Source organism: Crocodylus porosus, unplaced genomic scaffold (genome assembly GCF_001723895.1).
Source record: "Crocodylus porosus isolate Cpor-Errol unplaced genomic scaffold, CroPor_comp1, whole genome shotgun sequence".
Taxonomy (NCBI): domain Eukaryota; kingdom Metazoa; phylum Chordata; order Crocodylia; family Crocodylidae; genus Crocodylus; species Crocodylus porosus.
In genome coordinates, this window is record NW_017728886.1 from 46416290 (window position 1) to 46441443 (window position 25154).

Consider the following 25154-nt stretch of genomic DNA (forward strand, 5'->3'; position numbering starts at 1 on the left):
TTAAAAGGAAGTTAGATGAGCACCTTGCCGGGGTCATCTGACCCCGGTGCTCTTTCCTGCCAAGGCAGGGGGTCGGACTAGATGATCTTCCTAGGTCCCTTCCGACTCTAGCTACTATGAAACTATGGGTGGGGGGGCATGTTCTCAATTACACCCCACCTAACCATGGCATGCATCAGGGAGGCTGTTTGGAGGAAGAAGGATGCATCTATACCTGCAATTAGTGTGCACAAATAAACTCTGGCGTAGTTCACCCCAGAGTCAGCTGCTCCCGAGCACAGAATCTTCATGTGCACCTGGGACTGCAGCAGTTAAAGTTGGGGTGGAGCAGCCCCAAGCTGGCAGGGGCCTTGAGGGGTCAGCCTCAAGCTCTGGGTGGGCACTGGAAGGGCTGGCTGGGCCACGAGGTGCTAAAGTGAGGGAGCAGGTGGCAGGTAGCCTTCTGCACCCTCGAGCCCCAGGCAGCCCCAGTCACATTCTGTTTTGGCAGAGTTAATTATTCTACCGTAAGACAGTATTGTCCCCAATACTACTATCTTACAGTGTAGTTAATTAATCTACTGCACCCTAATACTGGCACTCATGTAGACAGTGAGGCTTTACTGCGGAGCTAATTAGTTGGCTTCACAATAAAGCGCACATATAGGTGAACCTTGAGAGTCCCTGTAGCCACTCACCGACAACTTGGTGACAAAGGTCATGAGGGTAACTGTGAGGAGGTCCTCCAGAGAGTGGCTTCACTGCTGTATTACTGGGTTGGAGCAGGAATGATTGTGCAGTGTGCTCAGCAGTGTCCCACCACAGAAGCACCAGTGCAGACACATCCAAAAGGTTGTTTAGTTTGCCATATCGTATGTTAGGACAGACTGGATTTATGTTATACAGTTTTTTGGGTTTTTGTGTTTTGTTTGTTTTAATCTCCTGTAAGTTATTTATGAGGCAAGTCAGGAGCACAAATCCTACTGAGTGCCTTATACCTTATGTTTTACATGAATGGTTCACTCGTGGCTCTCCCCGGCTGTGCTAGTAACCAAATTGTAGCCCAAAATAAACATAAGATATTCTTGATGTTCATTATCCAATGTTTCGTTTTGAACCAAGCAGCTGTGCTGTTCACTAAAGGAACCATGTTGACCTAGTCACTCAAAAAAATGTTAAGGCATAAAATTTAGTTCAGAATGAATAAAGCCACAATACAACATTTCCCTACAGAAGATGAGACGCATACCTTTGCTGAGAAGAAAAGCAGAGGGCCTTTCCTGTCGCCTGCATCATTTTTCCTGCCCTGGTTTTATCCTGAGAACCCTGTGATCTAAGAAATTTCCCCAATTCATTTTCTTCCTGAGACAAAACTAATAAAAAAAATAAAGCAGTAATCAAACATGTGCAATTTAACAGGCTATAACATTTTTAAAATGGTATAAAATAAAATGGTATAGTATAAAAACAAGGCAAGTCACTTCAAGCCACACAGTACAGACGATTTTTTTCTAATTAACCTTCATACAATTCCTGCGCTTATGAAACAGAAGATCAGAATCAGTTGAGCACATCTGTCAGTGAGTTTGGTGTTGTGTAACAAGCATCTCAAAATTACCTTGGTGCCGAAAGGCAACAGGAGAATGCAGTATTTCTTGCTTGAATGCAAGTATTAGCCCAGAGAGATCATATGAAGCAACCTATTGTGGCCTGACTAAGGTATTATTTCTCTTGATTGTTTTATCCCCTGTTTTCTTTTCAAGCTCTGACAGTCAGATCCTCAACTTACATAAAATTCAAATGGCTCCTTTAAAGTCAATACTAATTTATACCAGTTAAGGGTCTGTCTGTTATATCCCCTCCCTACCTCTCTTCTGTTTTGTCTTTTTAATATTCTACTACAAAATTTAACTTTTAGTTTGGATTTTAATTAGGCTAAATGCAATTTTTCAAAATTATTTTGTGGAACTGTCTGATCATTTCATAATTCTTCTGATACTTCAAAAGCTGCATGAAAGTCTCACCCTTTGAATTTTCTCTGTGTGTATGGGGACAGGGTGGGGGGAAGGGAAGGAGTTATTTTATATGTTGGATGTGTCTAGTGTTGATATAGGTAAACATATTGCTGCATTATTAAGACACTGAACTATCACAGAATACTTTAACATGGCCTCTTTCTCTCCTCTTCCAGACCCCCTGTCCCTATCCTGCTCCTCACAAATCAGAATTCTCCGTATTTGGTACCTGACTGCCTTCCACACCTACTCCTAGGTCTCTATATACTATACAAGATTACATATTACCAAAAATCAAATGACATATGAAAGGAAAGAAATAACATTCTTATTTTAACTGTGATGTTATAAAATATTTTATATCTCTAATGCACAACAAGACTGAGTGTCAATCAAATCTGATTTATGCCTACAATACCCCTAGGAGAGCTTACATTTGCCACATCTTATTTGCAAGTATCATGCATTGTCACATATCAGCTGACTATACTTCAAAATTATTGTGGGGTACTTCTGCTCCACAAAAATTGCTGTTCAGTGAGCAACTTTCTGTGGCTAATCCACCATTTTTATCCAGCAATAAGCTGGATAAAACTTATTTTTAAATCAGACAGACTAATTAAACTTAAAGTTTAATTCTTATCAGACATTAAACTTATGGTTTAATGTCTGATATGTTATGCTCTGTTATGTGATACATGCCTATAACATGCAGCAAATGTAGCATTTGCCAGAGGCCTAATACCTCTACTATGTTGCTCAAACATCATCTTCATATGAAGGAAACCAATAAAGATACTCTGAAATGCTACTTTTTTGATATCTTGAAGTATTGTGGAGTCTCATTTTACCTCCACGTGTTGGAACATCACCTTGATTAAGAATAGGCAATCAAAAAAACCAAGTCTGAATGGATTCAATCTTCATAGGTTAGTCTAAGCTGTGCAGATTGAACTTATAATCAAGTGAACAGACATTCATTTTTTATTCCAGAACTGCAGCCACATGGCTGCAGTGGCCCAGGCCAGAAGCCCAGGGGTGCTACTGCACACCTCCCTGCTCAGCTAGAATTGACAGCTTGGGCCAAGGCTAGCCCGCCCACCTTGCAATGGGGAGGTGAGGAGGGTTCCAGTGGAGGTACAAAGAATCCTGGGATGCTGGGGGACCGTGAGTTAACTTGACTCTGAAAGGAATCTGGGACAGAAGTTCAATACAGTGATTTAACCTAAATCAGTTAAGGTCTGATACTACATCCATCCAGGTTTATCTTAAATCAGTTTCAGCCATTTTGAAAGTAGCTTATGTGTACTGAATTTCTGTTGTGTTAGATTTGAACTGGTTTCCAATCGCTTATACTGGTTTTTGTATAATTTCTGTCCCTAGCCCTTAAGTTCTTTCCTTTAAACAAAATGGAAGAAGGGGAAGACTGGGAAAGTATCTGTAACACTGCATCAAATAAAACTGACCACTATAGTTATTGTGATTATCTTCCACTCTAGTTCCTTTTCATTTCATTTTCTTACCCTGAATGTAGACAAGCCAAGAAATAAAAAGACGCACGATTCTAGCTCTTAACTATTGTACATATCCACATAGTGATGGAGTTTGGCCATATTAGTTCATTTAAAAATGGCCTTACAATGGAAGGCTAACTTCAATTTTAATATGATGATAAGAATAGCATTCCCCTCATTAGACCCACCTCCCAGCTTAACTGCTGCCATTAGTTATACTTACAGCAGATCCTTTTTTGATATAGCTCAATTGCTTTAAGCAGCTCCATACACGTTCTCTGAATTGAGTGGAACAACTGAAATTTAAAAAAAAGACAACACAAAAGTTATAAAATATGTGCAAGAAACACTAAAAAGAAAAAAAATCTCTAAAAGTGTTTGTTCTAGGGAAGTGCCCTTACTGTTAATATACTGGGTTAAAGACCTTCCCCTTATCCATTAGTCACAGTTTTATGGCAACTCATGGTTCAGGACTTGCCCAGCAGTATGCATGTGCCTAGGTAATTCTTTCCCCCTATTGGCAAACAGCCTCATGGTGCCATTACAGCTTACTGGGTATGCTTAGAAGGGGAGCACAAAGGGAGTGCAGCTGCACTGAACCCCAGACTGGGACCAAGCGCCAAATAACTTGAGTTAAGGGTACAGCATGTACAGATTGCCCTAACTGAGCTTAGGACAACCTTAATGGCTGAGCATGCTTAGGTTATCGTAAAAATGGTGCACTTGATCTAAAATTAATTCTAAAGCTAGACAAGAACTAACTTTAGATTGGCATGGGATTAACCTGACCTAGTGGCACTTGCACATGCTCACAGCACAGCCCTGGGGCTGGGAAAGCCCAGTCAATCTCCACAGCCCCAGGATGGTACTGTTTTTACACTCCTTGCCCCCCTGCCCTCCGCTCCAGACCCTGCCTGGGCTATTCCCACCCCAAAGTGGTCCCTCTCCAAACTGAGCAGATCCACCAACCACCTCCCCTGACATACTTGCCTCCAGCTGCCTGTGCCTCCTCCCAGCAAGCAGCAAACACCTACATATGGTGATCTTGCTCAGGGTTTAGGCAGCTTAAACTAAACCGCCTAAACCTGAGACAGGTCCTGCAAACACTTGTTCACACCCAAGGTGTCAATGTATGTGCCACTTTGGCATGTGAAGGTAAAAAAGCTGATCATTATTCAAGATATATCTTAATGCTTGAAAATAAAGAATCTCTAAGGCAAGGAATTTTTGGCTGATATCTTTCACTGGACCAACTGCATGGTTTAGATAAAGTTAGACAAGCTTTAAAATCCCAACTGTGTACTTAATCCAATAAAAGATATTATTCAAAAAGTCTCTTGCCTCTCTCAGTTCCTGGACAACATCACTCCAACACTACCATAATGTAGTCTCTGTGCAGTTCTACAAAATTATATATCGAAAAAATAATTACCATATCCCAACACCATCTTTACTAAAGTATTTCAATATGAAATTACAACCTTGCAAAATGGTTCTGTTCAGGTGCAAACTTACTGGCTTTATTTAGAACCCCTCTTGGCAGATCTCTTTGCAAAACTTAAATTAAAGCAAGGTTGTCAATTACAATAAACTGAAAGTGACCAGGTTGGTTTGTGTTCTGAAATAAACCCTTCTCAAAAACAGAACTTTCTTAATTATTATTTCTATTATGACAGCATCTCCAGTGCCCATATTAGACTCAGTCTTCATTATGCTAGGTGCTATACAAAGTGGATAGTAAGGGTATGTACAAAGGTTTCATTTAGAGCAACGTAACAAGGGGCGTACAAATGTTCAGGATGGTTAGATCAGGCAAAAAATGGCCAGCTCAATCACAAGCTGCATGATTGTTCATCAAGTCCTGGGAACATATGTACATACTTGCAGCATGGTCCCAGGGCTGTACTTTTCCTTCCCTCCCCCACACACTGTCCTGACAGGGCTAGCTTTAGCCCTCCAACCCCTTCACTGACAACCCTCTCCATGGACCCACCAGTCCTACCCCATGAACGTGATAGCCACCCTGATCCTGCCCACCCGTAAACCCAACCCAGCCATTGCTTGGTTATGTTGGTCTCCCTGCACCAATGAACTTTTATACAGCTGGTGTCTGATCTACAATCATGCCTCTTAAAGTACGCCACATAACTGTAGATAGGATCCCAGGATGACATAAGAGAGTATTCTTTTTTTTATTGTCAAAACATCAGATGACTTACTAGACATGTATTCATCATTGAAATAGCGAGCAAAAATTGCAGTTTTGAACTTATCCAAGCAAAAAAGTGCTTGCCCTTTTTTGCTTTGGCAAACCCTCATTTTTTTGTTTCCAATCACACTTCAGCTAACAATGCTTTTTTTATTGATGGTGCTGCAACACAATCAATGTGGCAGTAACTCAAAAGACAAACTCATAAAGTATTGTTTTCTGTGTGCATTCCTCAGAATGGGTTTTACATCACCACCCTGCTGGCTTATAACCCAGCATAAACAGTCACCACAAAAGCAATACAGACAGGGTAAAATGCTCAGTGTATATGAACGAAATTACTGTTCAGAAAGCTATGCATATACTTAATGACTGCCAGAAGCAAAGTCCCCTCCTCCCCTGGAATTAATGTTGACCTCAGCTGAAAATTGTGGCAAGCTAAGAAGTTTAGAAGTCAACAATTGGCCATTTATATTTCCTTCTCCAAGATGTGATAAAGAAATCATAAAATAAATATATTTAATTATTTAAAAAGTAACAGATTCAATACCTGTAAAACAGTTTCTATTGTGATAAAAGTGCTGGACATACTGCCTAATTTATTTGTTTTTAGAAGCCCTCTTCCTTTCTCTCTGTGCACGTTAAATTTTGTACGAGAGGCTTTCTGGAATACATAATACTGTGTTACTTTAGAACTTCAAAAATATGTATATTATATTCGTGTGTTTACAATATCTGTATAATATGCATCGTGATTTTAGAAGAGTAAGCAGATTTCTTTTTTCTTTTAAAGTTACTTCACAAATGAATCTGCCATTCTTGTTCCAAGTTTCACTCTGGCTTGGTAGCAGAGATGTTATTAGAGCTTTCAGACTCAAAAAGAGTATTTCCTACATTAGAAAATGTCAGGAAATACCTTATATTCACATATCAATTTTTAACCAGAAATGAAAAGACTATTAAATTAGAATCACTTTACCTATAGTATTCTGTGCCAACAGCACTATATAGAAGTTCACTGAACAAAACCCAAAATACAGGGGGAACGTACATAGGTATAAAATAATTTTCTAACACATAACCTTAATGCCCAGGTGCAGTTATTACTATCAGGGTGAACTCTGGGTCCCCCTTGAAGCCAATGGAAAAGTTGCCAGGAAACTAAGATTTCACCTCTGAGAGCAATAAAAAAGTAAGGTTAATAATTTCACTACAGTACTTAGAAACTAACAAAATCACAATTTTTACATGGTTGCAGAAAACTGGTTCATTCCCTTTGCTAATTCTTCCACCTTTGTACTCTATTTCTAATTCACTAATGTTTTGGCTTGCTGAGAACTTTATGATCAGGAGGCAAAATACTGACAAGTTTGTTAATTTATTTTTTTTAATGATTTGCTACAGGGAACAGCCAACAATCTAGCTACACCAACTCATCTGTCCCACTGCAGCCAAAACATTACACATATAAATAAAACATATGGTGCATGCACATATGTCATTATAATACAGACACTTGATTAGTCTACCTGGTTTGTAAAAATATTTCAATTGCTAATATTTATTGAAAATTCATTACAAACCTCTAGTTTTGCATCCAGGTCTGCATCTGAGGCCACAACATGTTCATCTTCCTTCTTTCCAGTGACTTTAATAAGAGTTTGTTTTGTTTTCCAATATTTTTGCTGCATTTTATTGACCACAGATTTTTCCTGGCTTTGAGCATATCTGTCATAAAATTCCCTGGAATAACTGCTGAAAACATTTTAAAAGTAAATTTTATTTAATGAAGCATTGTATTAAACTTCAAATGGGATATTTATAGCATTTAAATGAAAATAAAAGGAAAAAAGAAGAAAAGGAATATACATTCTAAGTGCCCAGTATTTGCACAAAGTTTCTTATATAACACAGCAGAATAATATATATAAATTACGAATACTTGTGGTAATGAAATCGCATAGGTAGTTTTGAATTAAAACCTTAGAATTCAATTAATCTGCGGTCTGGAAATTCTGAACTTCAATGCTACCACCATCTACCAAATCTGTAGTTTCTTATATAACACCGCAGGATAATATATATAAATTATGAATTCTTGTGGTAATGAAATCGCATAGGTAGTTTTGAATTAAAACCTTAGAATTCAATTAATCTGCGGTCTGGAAATTCTGAACTTCAATCCTACCACCATCTACCAAATCTGTATTTCTCCATAGCCTTAGTTTGATCACTATTAACTTGATTAGTTATCTTCATAAATGTTTCCAGTCTTATTTTTGGAACTCTCTATAATGCTCCTGTTTGATTATGGTTCACGTGCAATGCTGCCAGCAATTGATATTTAATTTTTAGAAATTCTTCCAGTATTATGGCTGATGTACAGACATTTTGATTGGATACTTAGTGGAAGTCCTGCCATTGACCTCCATTGGGTCAGAATTTCATTCTCAATGATCACCTTTATATAAGCAAGTTTCCCTTGCCATTGTCTCTCTCTGCAACTGAATATGTAGAATAAGCACAACCACCCCAAACTACTCTATATGCATAAGACATTCTGATACCTCAGCATAGATAATATAAAGAAAAGTAGTGTGAGAACTAGGGATAATGATAGACTGCAAATATCTTCTAATGAGAGGGACAATTCTCTACCTCTCTTATAAAACTATTAAAAGTGTAGCCAGAACAGAAAGTGCATCCTCCTACAACATTTACAGTTTAAGTGGCATAAAAAAATTAACTTCTTAATAGGATACTGACATGTTTTAGGAATGAATGGAGAAAATAAATTCTTGACAATATACAATCTTGAACCTGAAAACATCTAAAAAAGCATTAATAGTGCAAATCATTCAAAGCAATAGATTTAATATTAGTAAGGACCTATTGAATTAATGGTGGATGTGGGATGTGTTGTGGCTCCTTTAACCTTGCAGGTTCTGTCAGGGAAATTGGCCAGCTACTGTGTAGCACCCATACACCGAAGGGTGTGCTCATACACCGAGGAGCACTGGCCACGTCCCATCTCTGGGCTCGTTCCTAGCCGCGATCAATAAGGCAGAGAACAAGGGAGTGTCAGCAAGATGATTTATTTCTCTGTGGAGGGGTTACTCAGTGCCTAGTAGACAAAGAGCTCCCCCGATCTGAGTTTGGTAACACCTTTTACACTAACAGGTCATACATATGCAAATATAGGTATACATAGGCATAAGGCATATATGCGTGCGCATCTTTGGGGAATTTCCACTAGCTTTGGGGGTTTTTTTTCTTGCTTGCTGTTACAGAGTTACAAAATACACAGAACAAGTTTGCTTACTGTCAGCAAAAGGCTATCTTTAAGCTTAGGGAAAGGTCATATGCTTCTCAAGGGTCATCTGCTTCTCATGGGTCATCCTGTTTTTCTAACAGTTCTCTGGCCCCCTTCCTCTGCTGATTGGTGGAGGGACCCCACTTGCAGCTCACTTCTGATCAACAGGGAGGCAAAAACTGTTTAAATAAGGCATCATTATGGTGCCACTGATTGGCTGAGGGGCTCTGGACGGCCCTGCTGTTTGCTGCTGACTAGCGAGGAGGAAAAAATGTTGCCATGTTTAAAAGTGCAGTTTTGGCTTCCCTGCTGATCAGGAGGGAGCGCAGGGTCCTCCACTAATCAGCAGCAAGGTGAAGGGTGGAGGCAAGGGATGAGGTGCACCCGGGGGAACATGCAAGATTAAAGGAGCAGTTACGCACTCTACTTTCACTGTGAATTTGGTAGGTCCACCAATATTAGCAAATCTGCCAAAATATTCTAAAAGGATTTAAAGAAAGTATAAACTTGTATAAGTGTAATACTTGTAAAATATATAATTGCTCAGCTGTCTCACTACATGTTTAATAGCTATAGAGAAGCGTAACTCCACTAGAAAACATAACTGTTCAACGGTGATATGGTGTTTGATATAATTATTTTTGTTATTATTGTTAAGTAGGGGACAGTGATTTAAAACAATGAGACCATCATGGTATGTTAACTGGGAGTCAGTAACCTGATAAATAGTGTAATGGGCTGGAGGGGAAGAGAGGGGAGAAGGGTAACAGGGCAGCAGCCCTGGATATCGGTTTGGTGGTGTGGATGGAAGCACAAAATAGCCACCACCTCAACAGCTGCATGCAGCACCCTGGAAGGGCTGGTCCAGGATTCACCCCAGCATGCTGGATGCCTGTGGCACTCTCTCTGGCCAGTCTGGGATGCAAACTGCACATGGCACATTCTCCAGCCAGTCTTGGGCAGGTGCAGTGCTGGTCTTCGAGTGATTCATAGATGTTAGGGTCGGAAGGGACCTCAGTAGGTCAGTACGCCCCCACCCCTTTTGTCCACTCGATCCCTCCTGTACAGGGTAGCTGTCTATACCTGTGGCCTAGTCATGGGGGAGTCCCACCAGGTCTCTGTTATCCCTATGACATCATAGTTATTTGTGTTTAGCAGGAAGACAAGTTACTCCTGTTTATTCCCCAAGCTCCTGCCAATTGTGTATAGGCATGCAAGTCCCCTTGAGGGCCCTTGCCTTGCCTACCGTTTGTTCCAGGGCTGGGGCAGGAGTGGGATCCCTTAAATGCCTTGGCATGCTGGCTTTGCAAGGGTTGCTTAGCAGGCTAGCAGTGGCAGTAGTCCCACCATTCCCCAGCAGGTTTAGTTTAAAGCCCAGTGGAGCAGGTCAGCCAGTCTGGCTGAGAAGAGCTTCCTACCCAGCGGAGAGAGGTGGAGGCCGTCCCTTCCCAGCAGCTCACTGCTTCTCTCGCCAAAGAGCGGACTGTAGTCATGGAAGCCAAAGCCTTCCCAGTGACACCAGCGCCACAGTCTTTGGTTGACTACCTGGATCCTCCTCTCCCTCCTCAGCACACAGCCCGAGCCTGGGAGGATCGAAGAAAACACCACCTGCGCCCCCTGACCCTTAAGACCTGCTCTCAAATCCCTGTAGCGCCTCATGACCTGGCTGGGAGCGCTCCGAGCCGTGTCATTGGTGCCCACATGGATGAGGAGCATAGGGTAGTGGTCAGTGGGCTGGAGGAGCTTAGGGATCTTCTCCGCAATGTCTCGGATTCTGGCTGCCGGGAAGCAGCAAACTTCCCGGGCTAAGGGGTCAGGGCGGCAGATTACCACCTCAGTCCCCCTCAGGATAGAGTCTCCCACAACAAACACTTTGCATTTTGTCTTGGGGAGAGCAGGGGCGGTAGCTACAGTAGCGCCTGTGTTGCCTATAGGAGCTGGCAATTCAGCAGGCTCTGCTGGGGCTGCAAGAGGTACGTACCTGTTGCAAAGCTCCAGCAGGGCAGAGGCCTTAGTGCTGCGGGCCTTGGGGCCCTTGACCACCTTGGTCCAACCCCTGGGCCCAATGTGACCTGCAGGGCTGGCTTCACAGTATTCATCTGGCTCGTGAACCAGTCATGCAGGGCCAGATGAGTTTGACACCCCTGCTATAAAGTAAGTTTTTGTCTGCCAAATCCCTTTGCCAGGCTCAGTTTTAAAATATTTCTCTGAATAAGTCATATTTTAGTTTTAATAATATTTCAATGTATTTTACAACAAATCAAAATAAAAATAATTTTAAGTCACTTTAAGGAAAAATATTAAAACCTCACATACACCCTTAATAAAAAAAAAAGATTAACAAGAGCTAAACTAGAAATGAAAATTTGTAGTTCACATTTCAGGATTTTTTTTAAATCCTCAATCCTTCACTGTAATTTGCACAGGCAGCCTGCTATGCCCATGTGGACCTCCAGTGAAGTCATGGGACAGCAAGCACACAGGGCACTGAAACATCCACAGTTGTTTATCTCCAGTATAGTCGCATTGCCACAAGAACTATGCAGTTAATTTATTTTTCAGGTCAGTAGCCAAACAAAATCATTGGGGGTAGAGATTTATTTGGGTAACCCAGTCCTAATTTCTACTTCCCCAGGAGTCAGTACAAGTATAATCAGGCTGAAAATGTAACATGACAGGAAAGGAGTAATAACAAATTAAAAGACTTTTTAGATAAATGAATAAGCATACATTGGAGAAATCTAAAGAATGAAACCTTTATGAATTTCCAAATGATAATTTAGTAGAGTTTATATTTAAATTAAAGTCTGGAAAAAACCAGACTCCACTTTATGCTTGAAATGATCAGCATTTTAAAAACAGATTTTATGCAAGAAAGTGTTTCCTGCAAATATTCAGTAGACAGAATTGGAGAATTTTTGTTTTTAGTGTAGGGCTCTACTCAATATTTTAATCATAAATATGTCTTAATACTGCAGGAATTTAACAAACCCCAACAAAACAAAAAGGTGGATAAGTCTTTCTAAATACAGAACAATGTATTGATTTATTTGCTATGAAGCAGGAAAGAGAGAACATTATTGTTCTTCCTTGTAGAAGGCAGGGTAGATTTGCACCTTATGGCTAGATCCAGACATGCAGGCAGGTGTGGTTTGTGGCACTGCAAATCTCTTCGTGGCGCCACAAACTACATGCATTGTACCTTAATCAGTGTGTAGCACTGCTAATTTGCAGTGCCAGGGCAAAAAAAATAAACCTGGAAAAAAAGCCACGCAACCCATGGCAAAGTAGAGGGTGCCGGGACAAATGCTGCCTGCTCCTGCACCTCTGCCCACTGTGGAGCCCCTGCGCTGAGGCACTCCCTGGCTGGCTGAGGCGCAGTGTGCCTGGGAGAAGCAAGCAGTCTTGGGCTGGCTGGTCCTGTCTCCTTGTGCCTCAGCACGGGGTCTCCACTGCGGAGCCCCTGTGCTGAGGCACATGGAGCCCCTGCACTGAGGCACACAGAGCCCCAGCCAGTCATGAAGCAGCTGGCTAGGGTACAGTGTTACTTGAATCAGGGCAGCAGCCAGCCCATGGCTGCCTCCTCCCCTATCTCCATGTGCCATTTCCCGGCTGGCCAGGACCCAGGGTGCCTCAGGGCAGGGAATGGCCAGCTCCTGCTGAGACCAAGCCAGCCCCTCCTTACAGCGCATGGAACAGCAGGACAATGCATCTCACTGCAAAGCACACAAGCAATCGCGTTCACTGTTGCACAAAGTAGTAGCACAAATTTGTGCCATTACTATTTGTGTTGCTGAGAAGGCAAGGCCCTGCTTATGTGGATGCCACATGGCCTGTAAGGCTAGGTGTTTGCACCTGGTGATCTTTTTTATTAAAAAAAATATTCTAAGGAGATACCTTACCTCAGTGTCTCTGATTTTCTATCTAAACAGAAACCACACTGAGAGGTTCTGAATTTCTGCTATTGCAGGAGAAGAAATCCCTAAAAATAGGTTTTTATCTTATAAAAACTAGTAAGTGTGTTAAGTTTCTGAATTTCTGCTACTGCTTAATCAGAATTACAGAATGAAACTATTTCTTCCTAATTTAGCCCTCAATCCTGGCAGAATCCAACTGAAATCAATGGGGCTCCATGAGTGGACAAAGGTCCACCCATGAGGAACTTGCTAGTTCAGTCTCATAACATGAAAATCCTTCTGCCTGACTTCAGGTCAACAGGGTTCTTCCCTGTAGTTGATTAATTTGTTTTTACATTATTTGAATATCACCTAATAGTACTTCAATTTGACAGTCTGTCTTCAGTGGTAAAAGTACTGTATTTTCTCACATACTGTATAGCACACCCCCTAGTATAACACTCACCCTATTTCTGATAGGCCCCAAGAAGAATAAAAGACCTTACCTTGAAGTATACATAAGTGCATGAGGTCTCGGGTTTCCAAGGCTGGTGGACACGCAACAGTGTCCAATGTGCCCGTGCCAATACTGGGGCTGTGCAAAGGGTCTGACCCTGCACACTGGCTCTGGAACCACATGCCAGATCCAACCTGGTACACAGTCCTGGAGCCAGAATACAATCCAGCCTGGCACATGACTATAAAGCTAGCACTCAGGGTCTAGCCATGGGATAACTCTGTGCACTAGCTCAATCCAGCATGTGGTTGGGGAGGGTGGTTCCCCACAGCTCCAGAAATTTGGCAGGGGGGTGGGAGAGCTGTGGCAATTAATACTGCTCTGGAACCCATGGGGTAGCCTTACTCTGCATATAATGCACACCCCCAATTCTCCTCAGCTGGTTTGGAGGGAAAACGGTAGGGGTTATATGTGAGAAAATATGATGTGTCAACAATTGGGTGTCAAAATATAAGCATCACTGATACAAGAATATATCATCACATGTCTGTTAATAATATTACTTTAGAGATTTAAAATTATTTAAAAAAAATACTTACTACCTATGGCCATCCATGTTTCTTTATCTTCTTCAGACACTTAAAATGAAATAAAACATAATCAGTTAAACTATTACTATAAAAACAATGTATTTCAGAATTTTAAGAAACTATTATCCTAGACAAATGATTACATTACAGCATTTCATTTTGTTCTACATTCTCCCTGAAGATTTTTCAAACTATGAATTAACGTTGTCCACATATACATGTAATTCTGATTGAAGGCAATGGAGATTAAGGTGCATATTACTGGCGGGGCTTGTTAAAGTCACTAAATATTATGGTTGCCCAACACTTCCCATTACAAGACCACGTTTCCAGTTATAACTTTGAGACTGACCATTCAGATTGAAATTCCCCAAGCAGGTGCCTGTCTCAGACTGATTTTTCCTGGGAAATTCTACCCTACAAAGAAGGCTAGGGTATTTTCTCCATGGTATAACATACTTGCAACCTATTATTTGAAAACTTCCCGAAATCCCAGGTTTTGTAATAGGGATCTGAACTTCGGCAGGCATGTCCCTTTCTTTCAGGGCTGTACTGTGAGTATTCCTTCTGAAAATCTGCCAGAATTTGGCTTATGGGATGCACCCAGAGAGTGGTGGTGGTTGGGATGGTTCCTACCTGGAGAAATGTGGGCAGTGGTGTCCCCCAAGGCTCTGTACTGGGACTGGGACTGTTCAATATCTTCATTAGTGACTTGGGTGAAGGTGTAGAAAAAAACTGACAAGTTTGCAGATGACACCGAACTATGGGGTGGGGTAAACAAACTAGAGGGCAGGGAGCAAATACAGGTGGATTTGGACAGGCTGGGGAAGTGGGCCAAACAGAATAGGATGCAGTTTAACAAAGGTAAGCACCATGTGTTGCACCTAGGGAGGAAGAATCATCAACACACCTGAACCATTCTAAGTAGTACAACTGCAGAAAGGGATCTCGGAGTTGTAATAAACTCCAAAATGAACATGAGTCATCAGTGTGATGAAATAATAAGTAAAGCTACCTGCACGCTTTGTAAGTACATCACAAACAAATCAAAGGAGGTGATACTTCCCTCTATGCGGCATTGTTCAGGCCGCAGCTGGAGTACTGCACCCACTTTTGGGCACTGCACTTCAAAAGGGATGTAGATAACCTGGAAAGGGTTCAGAGGAGGGACACAGGTTAAAGGCCTACAGGAAAAACCCTATGAGGACCGATTGAGGGACCTGAATCTCTTCAGCCTCTGAAAGAGAAGGTTGAGAGGTGATATTGTGGCTGTCTACAGATTTACTGGCGGGGGGGGGAGCGGGGGGGAGCAGGAAATAGGGATACAATGTTTACCAGGGTGCCTGTCAGGGTAACTAGAAGCAATGGCCACAAACTGAAGGAGAGCAAATTTAGACTGAACATCAGGAAAGAAATCTTTACAGCGAGGGTTGCCAAAATATGGAATACGCGTCCGAGGGAGGTGGTGCTGTCCCCTTCCTTGGAGGTGTTTAAGAGGAGATTGGAGAAACACCTGGCTGGGGTCATCTGACCCCAGCACTCTTTCCTGCCCAGGGTAGGGCATCGGACTCAATGATCTAATAGGGCCCTTCCAAACCTAAAATCTATGAAAATGTGCCAGAATTTGGCCAGGTTAAAAACTTTTGGAGGAAAGATGACATTTACAATTCACACACACTTCACAGGGACATCTTAATTTTTAGCAATTGAAATCTCTGAATGTTCCACCCTCACTGGTCATGCCCACTTCTCATTCAACTCTTAGTGCTGACCATATACTATCCCCACAGAGCACTGAATATGCTCCTTTCAGCTCAGGTTACAATGACAAGCCAGATTTTCCCTATAATGGATGTTCTTGGTTGAGCTGGACTAAGGCCAGGTATTGGAACTGAAAGCAGTCAGCTTCTCTCCTTTGCTCTCAGCAAGCCTTCTCTCTGGAGGGCTGGAACACAGAAGGAAGCTATCTGACTCAAATGTAGAGGGGGGCAAAAGCCAGGATGATGAAGGTGGGAAGAAAGCACAGATTGGATAAATCTGTTAAGAATAGGACTGGAAATAGGATAATATCTGTGGCTGGGTAAAGAGACTGGAACTGGATTGGTGGCACTGCATGAGCAAGGCGCCAGAATGGCAGCCCCTACACCACACTGCTGCAGCTGCCATTTTTATTACTGTTGAATCCATCACTGTCTGTTGCCAATGGTGACAGAAATCAGTGGCACTTGCAACAAGAGTAAGCAGCAGCTACAGTACAGGGAGTGCAAGAGTACCCGCAAGGTTTGTGAAATGCTAGCCCAGGGACATGGGGCAAAAATTACACATAAATTGGTATAAGCAATCGGAAACCAGTTCAAATCTGTAACGCAACAGAAATTCAGTACACATAAACCTCTTTGAAAATGGCTGAAACTGGTTTAAGATAAACCTGGATGGATATCATATCAGGCTTAACTGATTTAGGTGAAATAGGCTTATTGAACTTCTATCCCAGGTTCCCTGAAGATTCACGTGAACTCACAGTCCCCCAGCATCCCAGGATGCTTTGAACCACCCCTGCAAAATCCACTTTGCAGAATGGATAGGATACCCTCAGCCCAAGCTGTCAGCTTCAGTAGAGCAGAGAGGTGTACTCTAGCACCCCCTGACCTCTGGCCTGGGCATGTAGTTACTTTTTCAGAATCAAAATGAATGTCTGTTCAATTGTTTATTGGTTTAATCTATGCAACTTAGACTAACCTGAGAAGATTGAATCGATTCGATTGGGCTTTTTGACTATCTGTACTTAGCTTGGGTGATATTCAGTGGCATGTGATGGAAGGGGAGAACAATGGAAGCAACCAAGGTGCAAGCAGCAGCCCACCCTATCTCCTAGCTACATTACTTTGGTCCACCCTTTGTAAAAGGTTGCCTCCCCTGGTTTATAACATTGTCTGTCACACTCATATTCAGTTGATTATCTTGGGAAGCAGTAATTCTGAAAGACATTTGGGGTTAGTGATAAACAGAGTCCCGGATAGTGTACACATGACCTATTTTCTTTATTTCTGTTCCAGGAGGCATGATTTCATATTTGCACATTAAAAATGTGTTTTCATGGTGCCAAGCAAGCATGCAACCATGCAGGCAATATCCTTATGCCTCAGTAACCTGTCCTCTTTGTTTTTTGCCACATCCAGAACCTGCCAACTGCAAATTTGCAGTAATGATTACATTTTTTTCAGGTCACTGATTAAAAATGAAAGCTTAAATAACACGGGACCAAAAACTTACCTATGTAGGACCCCACTGGAAATAATTATAATTCCCATTTCACAATTATATTTTGAAACCCATTTTACCCATTTTAATCATGCTAATTTTGAATCATTCTAGTTTTCTAATCAAATATCATGTGGTACCAAGTCAAATTCACTGCAGAAGTCTATGGAATCAATACTATTATTTTTATCAATCAAACCTGACATTTCTTAATAAGATTACAAGATAGTGAGACAAGATCTGCTTTTCCATAAACCAGTGTTGACAGGCATCAAGGCTATCCTCCTTCAATTTCTGATTAATTAAATCCTCTATCAGCTGTCTCAGGAATCAGTGTTAGGTCAATAGGCCTATAGTTTCCCAGGCTATCCTAGTAGCTTTCCTCTAGTCTCTGGAACTTCTCAGGGAGTTACAAGATTTACTGAGGAGAGAGGGAAGGAACAAAAAAGTCAATGAAAACTACGCAGATAGCTCCTTGGCCATCACCTTTAAAACTCTCATATATATTCCATACAAAAAACTAAGCTACTAAAACCTCTAAGGTTAAATAGTCAAACATCAAAGAAAATGAAAGATATGGCTGTATGAGGCAACCTTAAGTCCTGTCTCTTGTACATATGCATTTTCAAATAGATTTAACTATTTCTTTTTTTTTAAAAAAACAACAACAACAAATCCCCAAAAAGACAAAGCTAAAAATAAACAACAACCCAGCCTCATGAGAAAAGTATATAATAGCTACCCCACTGAAGTTGGCATCTAGGAAAAAACTCTCATATAAAGGACTACTGAAATACAGGAAATAGTCACAGGAATCAGAGGGTCAATGCAAGGTTATTAGTTCAGCTTGCTTTAGCAAGCTATATGGACTAAGAGTATGGAACTACCGAAGCCTTCCAAGAGCCAGGAGCTGAGGCTGAAAAAGACTTTGTTAAGCAGCTGGACTGAACAAGATGTTCCTGTGGCTCACCAATGAGAATCAGAGATCAAGAGAGATATTTCTCGGAGCAGGAGCTGTAAGTCTTATCTGTCTTTTTAAGGTTTTTTTGCAAAAGGTCCCTGTCATCATTCAGTTTGATCCTGCTTCTGTTCAAGGAAACCGGTAAACGTTTTTTTAAACAAAAACTGTTCTTGGAAGGTACCCTGCCACTGTCTCTGATTTTTATCTAAATAAGAACCATCCTGAATAGCCCTGAATTTCTACTGGTGCTTGACCAAAATCACAGTATCATAACACTTCTTCCTAACTTGGCCCTCAACACTGACAAAGTCCTATTGAAATCAATTGGGTTCTACATGTGGGCAAAAGTCAACCCACAAAGAACCTGATGATTCAGAGCCTTAGATACCTTTGTGTCATACTGCATACACATACTAACTGTAGAGAAAGCACTTATTTGAAAAATTGGATGTAGCTAATTTTATTATTACATCTACAGTGCAGCATTGTGTAGAGACTCCTTCCAGAATTCAAGGTAGGTCAGGTATATCATATTAGCTTGGGCAGAACTCTACACCAGGTTCATGAATCTGTATTTTACTATGCATTGCACAATTCAGGTACCTCTTAGTCCCATGGATCCCCAAGTAAAGAGCTCAGAGAGTAGCCATTAGGTGCCCCAGAATAAAGTTTTAGCCTGCAAGATCAAAATTATTTACTCTTCTCTCTCGGACAAGTATTTATACTAACTTAAAGTCTGAGCAGACTTAGCAAAAATTCTGCAAAGGGCCACCTGTAATCAAAGTATATTAAGAATAATCTTTACATAATTTCCTAGTGCAGGATAGTGGAACCATTGCCATCCACTTGTAGAGGTCATGTATCTCTTTAGCAGCTGCGTCCTCAGCATTCTTTCCTACAATTCCCTGAAAACATGGCTGCAGTAAAGTTACTCTCAGTTGTCTTAGACTCAAGACTTCCCTCTATACTTTTCGAAATTTAGGAACACCTTATTTAAAAAAAAACAACTAACTTGTTCATTATAGTGTATAAAATTATATGACTGGAAACATTTTTTAACAAAATGGAAACCCCCCACATGATTAAGCACCAGTATTATAAACCACAGAAGTCAAGCATGTGCTTGAATGTAAAAAAAATTAATATTTCCTTTGTCAACTTGTAAAGTGAGGACAGAAACTTGCCCCTTGACAATCATTTTGCTTCCACGTGCAAAATAAGACTGGTATGTTTCAGCTTCCATCGTTTCTCACATTCCTGAAAAGAGACAAGACTTCCCTGACCTACTTTTAATATAACTCACCATTTTTACAACTTGGTCAAACACAGTTTTTAATTTCTGGCATATAGTTTTTACAATAAGCTTCCCAATGAAAGAAAACAGTGACATGTAATGACATTTGGATTCTGTTACTTCACAATTGAAAAAAATCCTCAAGCTGACCCAACCACAGAAGGACTGCTATCTATGCAAAACCTACACAATTCCCAAGATAAACCCAGAAATTCAAATAGGAATCTATTATGTCAAAAACATCCTGTCCTCTTGTGGTCTTGCTGAAAAGTGAAGATGGTAGCCATTTTAAGTTTCTCACTTGTATTTTTTCCAATATTCTTTGACAAGTTATATGCACATCTCCTGAGAGCATTACTGAACAGCAGAATGTTGTCAATTTCCTTCTCAGTTTAACTTCCAAACACAGGCTAAGTACAGATGTTCAAAAAGATCCTGGCAGAAGCGCTCTATCATACTTCACTTAAAGCTCTAAAGTAAGTTAGAGTACAAGCAAACCAAACACACAAGGTTCTTTAGGTGAATCTGATATCTTTTATTAGACCAACTCAAGTAGTTGAAAAATAATTTTTAAGCAAGCTTTCGGGTTCATCAGGCTGAGGAAGTTATAGCAGCTGACGTGTGCTCTTCCTGGATGGAATGAAAAGTAAAGAAGCTAGAGGGTGGGTTGGTATGCATGACTGTCAGCACCAGCTGGGAGAGAAGAAACCCTAGACTCCTTCTCCATGGCCCCCCAGGCAGACAGTGGCTACAGGGACAGAAATCCCTTTTTCCCCACTCCACTCCCTCCCAACAAGGCTGTAGAGGGAGAGACCCCAGAGCCCTCTCCCCACAGCTTCCTAGGGTGGCCATCACAGAGGACAGTCCTCTATTGATACAAAACCCAATGTCTTTATGTCCTCTATTTTTCTCTTTAAGACGTGTTTTGTATCTATACAGAATAGAAGACAGAGTAGCAGAAAACCAGAATGTCCTTTATAATGGCCACCCTGAGCTCCCCTGCCCACATTGTGCTGCAGCAGGGGGCTGCCGGGGGTGAAGAAGGGGATGAGAACCTGGAGCCCTTCCCCCACAGCCCCCTTTGCCAAGCAGGGGCACACTGCTGCATGGACTGGGCTGCAGCACAGCAGGGAGAGAGACCCCAGACTCCTCTCCCCACAGCCCCTGGGCTGGACCACAGTATGACCTGGCAAGGGCAGGTGCAGAGAAATCCCAGAGCCCCACTACAGCCTTCCCTCCACCAAGCAAACTGTGCGCTTCTGCCTGGCCTGGGCTGCTGTGGGGAAGAGACTCTGGAGCCTTTCCATAGCAGCACCCCCCTCCCAGCTAAGCTGTGATGAGCTGCAGGTCCAGGGTGGCTACAGGGAAAGAAACCCCCCTTCCCTCACTCCACCCCCTCCTGGGAAGGCTGCATGCCAGGCTGGAAACAGAGGCCATCACTGACTAAGATCAGTGAAAGCTAACAGAAAGGGGCCAGCCCGGACTCAGGCAGAGGAAATGAGCAGTCCTACACAGCCCTGCCCTGTGCAATACCACCTGGGATGGCAGCAATTCCACTCTAAGTTAACCGTCAGTGGGATCTGGCACAGAGGTTCAATGAAGTGCTCTAACAGAAATCACTTTAGGTTAGTACACATCTATCGAGGATTAACTTAGAGCATGATCCAGCATTTTTAAAGTTCTCTAAGAGCCATGAATGTCTGTTTCAATACAGCTTTAAAGAGCTTTCTGCCTGCTTTAAGTGTAATATGTGTAACTTCTGTCTCTAGCCATAATTCTTATTTTTTTCTTTGCACACTTGAAGTACCAGCTCGCTGTGTGAACCTTCATTTGTTTAACAATTAATTCCACAACTTTGTAACTAGCTTCCTGTTCTCTGTCAAATAAGTATATCTCTCTTGCAAAGTCAGAGGTCTGGTTTTCCTGAGAATTTAAGTCTTTAAAAATATTCTAATTTCTTAAAATTAATAGAGCAGTATTTCTGTTGCAAAGAACACAGAAAGCCCACAACAGGTTAGAATGGTTTTGAAACTAAGGATTTCTTTTTTGGAAAAAAACAGGGTTTATCTTGTGAATCACATGTAGATGTCTACACACCTAATAGTAGTACTAATATGAAACTATCGCCTCATGGCATCCTAAAAAAGATTGTAAAGCACTCCAGATGAGAACCACTGCTCCATAAGAATCAGGTTGCTTAGCCATCCATTGGTTAGAACGGACACTGTGCGTTACATCTGATCTGTTCACAGACTTGCAAAGCCAGCAGATAACCAAAACGTTCTATGTTGTTGTTTTTCCTCAAGCAGTTGTTTTCCTCAATACAGATGCCTATTAGGTCTGTACTAGTGATATCATCCACTATTTCAAGAGAAAAGCAGAATCATGAATTCATCTTGCCATGTATATAAAGAATGAACAATTGTTTCAAAGCATAAAAAGATTCCAATCCTGCAATCCAATCCTGGTTGAAAAAAAAATACAAGCCTGAGACACAAGCCACTCAAGCCTGGCTGGGCTCTCCAAAGATGGATTGTGAACTGAATGTGCAACTCTTCTCCTTTAATTTAGGAATTTGGGAACTTAAACAGTACTTACAGACTTTTTATAAGAACTAGTAAAATTAATGTAAAAGAAAGACCTTTGCTGTTATGCAAATTATGTTTCTGCTTCCACAACACAGGGGGTTCTCATTTAAGAAAGGACAAAAAATGCGTTCAATTTACTTTAGATATTTGACATACTAGGACAGGGGTGTCCAACCTTTTTGAATGTAGGGCTGGATCATGAACTTTTTATCACCCAGTGGGCCAGCAAGCCATATTCATATTTTATCATCCCACAGGCCATATGTAGCACAAGCCTGAAATAAGGCAAAGGTGGCATAAACCCCCACCTGTGCTCAGCTAGTGACATACTACAGCAAATGATGTCCTGGACCAACCATCCCAACAGTTGGGGCCCCTCTTCTGCCTACTATAACCACCATTTGAAGGCAGCCCCAGAAGACATTTGACAGCTGTGTTAAAGTATGTGATCAAACCGATGTAGCCGGTGCTCTCACACAGGCCAAGGGGCCGCCTATACCACTGCTTCCCCAGGCCTTGCCCACACCAGCAACACCACTGCCCAAAGTCTTGGCAGTGTTTGGGCAGATGCGGCTGGGGCCCAGCCAATGCGTAAGATGGGGCACAGCAGAACTGCGGAAGCGAAGCCAGTTCCCAGCCTGGCAGGGTCTCAGGCCTGGTCTGCCCAGGGCGGCTCCTGGCAAGGGAAGGCCTCAGAGGAACATGGGCTGCTCCACTCCTCTGTGCTTCCCTGTGGCAAAGGCAAACAGCCCCCGGGAGGGCGCAGGTGGCTGCCGCGACAGAAAAGCAGCGCCCAACCCAGCCACAGGGAGTGACAATCCCCCCTCTCCCCCCCAGCCACCCCCGAGCAGCACAGCCCCATGAACCGGTGCTGCCAGAGGGGGGTCAGAGCAAGATGGCCACTGCACCACAGCCCCTTGCTCACCCGCCTGCACGGCCCCACTAACCATGGTGCCTGGCCGCCCACACACGCAGCCCTGGCAGCCTCAATGCTGAGAGCCCAGAGTGTGGGGCCCAGCGGACATTGGCTCCCACCACCTTGCCCCACAGAGGTCACACCAGGACCCTGCCTGCCAAGCCCCCCCTTGGGGCTGCCCTGTCAACTGCCTGTGTCAGGCGCCATGCCCCATCCCTGCCCCGCGGTCGCCGAGCCCAGCAGGTCCCGGGACGCGGGCGGGATGCCAGGGGCAAGGGGCCAAGCCAGAGACAAGTAAAAGCAGGCGCTGTCCCCAGCTCATCCCGTCAGGCGCAGCCCCACGCCGCACAGCCCTTGGGGCAGCAGTGGGACCCAGTTCACACGACATGGGAGGCCATGCTAGCCTGGCCCCACGGGGGTGAGCAGCTCCCCTCCCGTCCCGAACAAGGCGAGCCATATGTTAGACAAGTCTGTATTAGGATAATTTTAACTTGTTTATCTTATTTTCAAGAAAGATACTCATCTCATATCCAGTAGGGGGGAGTTAAGTGAAAGAATATTTTGTAGACAGCAATTGCAGAAACTTAAGCTAATTTTGCTACCTATTAAAGATAAAATGGAACAAATTTTGTTCTGAGGTTTGACAAATTTTGCTAAAAGGAAATAACCCTTTTATACTTCATGCATAATTTAATTTCACTAAAAGTTCTATAAAAATTACTCCTAACAACAGGAATAACTATTTTTGTAACAAATCAGCTGTAACTGATGTAGAAGTCTGTGTTATAGTACTATACAAACCAGGAAATTTTATAGGTCTCTCAAAGATTTCTACAGTAGCCATCACCATAGTATCTAAGGTCCTGGTTCTGCAATCACATCAATGTTTAGCTTTAAGAACACAAGTAGTCCAATTTAGTTAGAGACTACTCATCCATGTACGTTTGTGAAACTGGCACCTAATGCCGAACTGGCTCATTTCCTTCCACTTCTGACCACCATCTGTCTGTGGCTTAATCAGAAATAGATGCATAACTTAGCCCCCTATTCTTATTCTGGGATGAATGTACCTCATCGTTTAACCACAGCTTTCTAGGAAGTAAAATAGCAACTCCTTCCTTACACAGAAAACCTGTTGTTTCATTAAAAAGGCCTTCATTTCAGCTTTTGTTCAGGGCCTAGAATCTGGAAACAAGTCTCAAACCCTATACAACGGCCATTTTTCCCCTTGGCTTCTTATGGAGAATGCATCTTTTTACTGAGTTGAGATTTCTCAAACATCTCAAAACAGAATATTTTGGGGAAGGGTGCTTTGTGCCTGAAGCTTGTCAAACTTCTCTCCCAAATACATTTAATCCTTAAAAAGAAATCACACACAACATACCTCTTTCCCCCCACCCTTGCCTCTCATATGTTTTCTGGACCAGCATAGGTACAAACTAACTCCAACCCAACTCTGTAAGTCGGAAATGTTTGCATCTGTAACCGATAATTGAGATAAATTCCTGATGAAACCTGCTTTGCTCTTTTACTAGAGGTGTTCTTGGGAGACATATTATTTTGTATGTGATTTTCCATCATTTCTGCTTTTCCAAGTCCAAGAGCCGTAAGAGACAAGAATGCATACACTTCACACAAATCACTTTGAATTGCAAGCCCTCAAGTTTTAGCCTTTGAAATTCTACCACAGGGGTTGTCAACCAGGTACATGTACCCCTGGGGGTACTTTGGAAAGCCCCAGGGGGTACATGGCAGTGGTGCACAGAAGTCGCTGGCACTTCAGGTTTTGCTTGCTGACTGGCTGTCAGGGGACCCCAGCCTCCATCAACACTGCCAGGGGATTCCTGGCTTCTCGACTGGCCATTGGGGATACACCAACCAAAAAAGGCTGAAACCCCCTGTTCTATCACATTTACCTCCACCCCCTTTCCTCCCCTCCCCTCTTTCTCTAGAGGATTGATTTAATCCATTTTACAGTGGAGCAATTTTAAGGAAGTTTTAATACTCTGGGCATGTATACACAAAACAGTGACTGCACAGTAGCCTAATAATACTGGGAGCTATATGTAGTTCAGGAAAAGAGGCCATGTCTACATGAGACGCTACTGTGCAGAGGTTACTGCACATTCATTTAGTACTTGCTAATACAACTACTAAATAA

At 42.3% G+C, this 25154-nt stretch overlaps 1 protein-coding gene across 6 annotated transcripts in view; it reads right to left on the reverse strand.

Moving 5' to 3' along the window:
- The window catches only part of ICA1 (islet cell autoantigen 1), a 122545-nt gene that overhangs the window by 91391 nt on the left and 6000 nt on the right, over positions 1 to 25154 (reverse strand). For 3 of the 6 annotated variants that reach the window (XM_019533850.1, XM_019533814.1, XM_019533855.1), the window contains exons 2-5: positions 13983 to 14021; positions 7301 to 7472; positions 3732 to 3804; positions 1229 to 1352 (exon numbers count right to left, since the gene is read on the reverse strand). In XM_019533850.1, coding sequence (XP_019389395.1) covers positions 1229 to 1352; positions 3732 to 3804; positions 7301 to 7472; positions 13983 to 13999 — 386 coding nt within the window. In that variant the 5' untranslated portion in view covers positions 14000 to 14021. Of the gene's footprint in view, positions 1 to 1228; positions 1353 to 3731; positions 3805 to 7300; positions 7473 to 13982; positions 14022 to 25154 lie in introns of those variants that run through there. The other 3 variants (XM_019533823.1, XM_019533831.1, XM_019533841.1) reach the window with 3 other exon arrangements.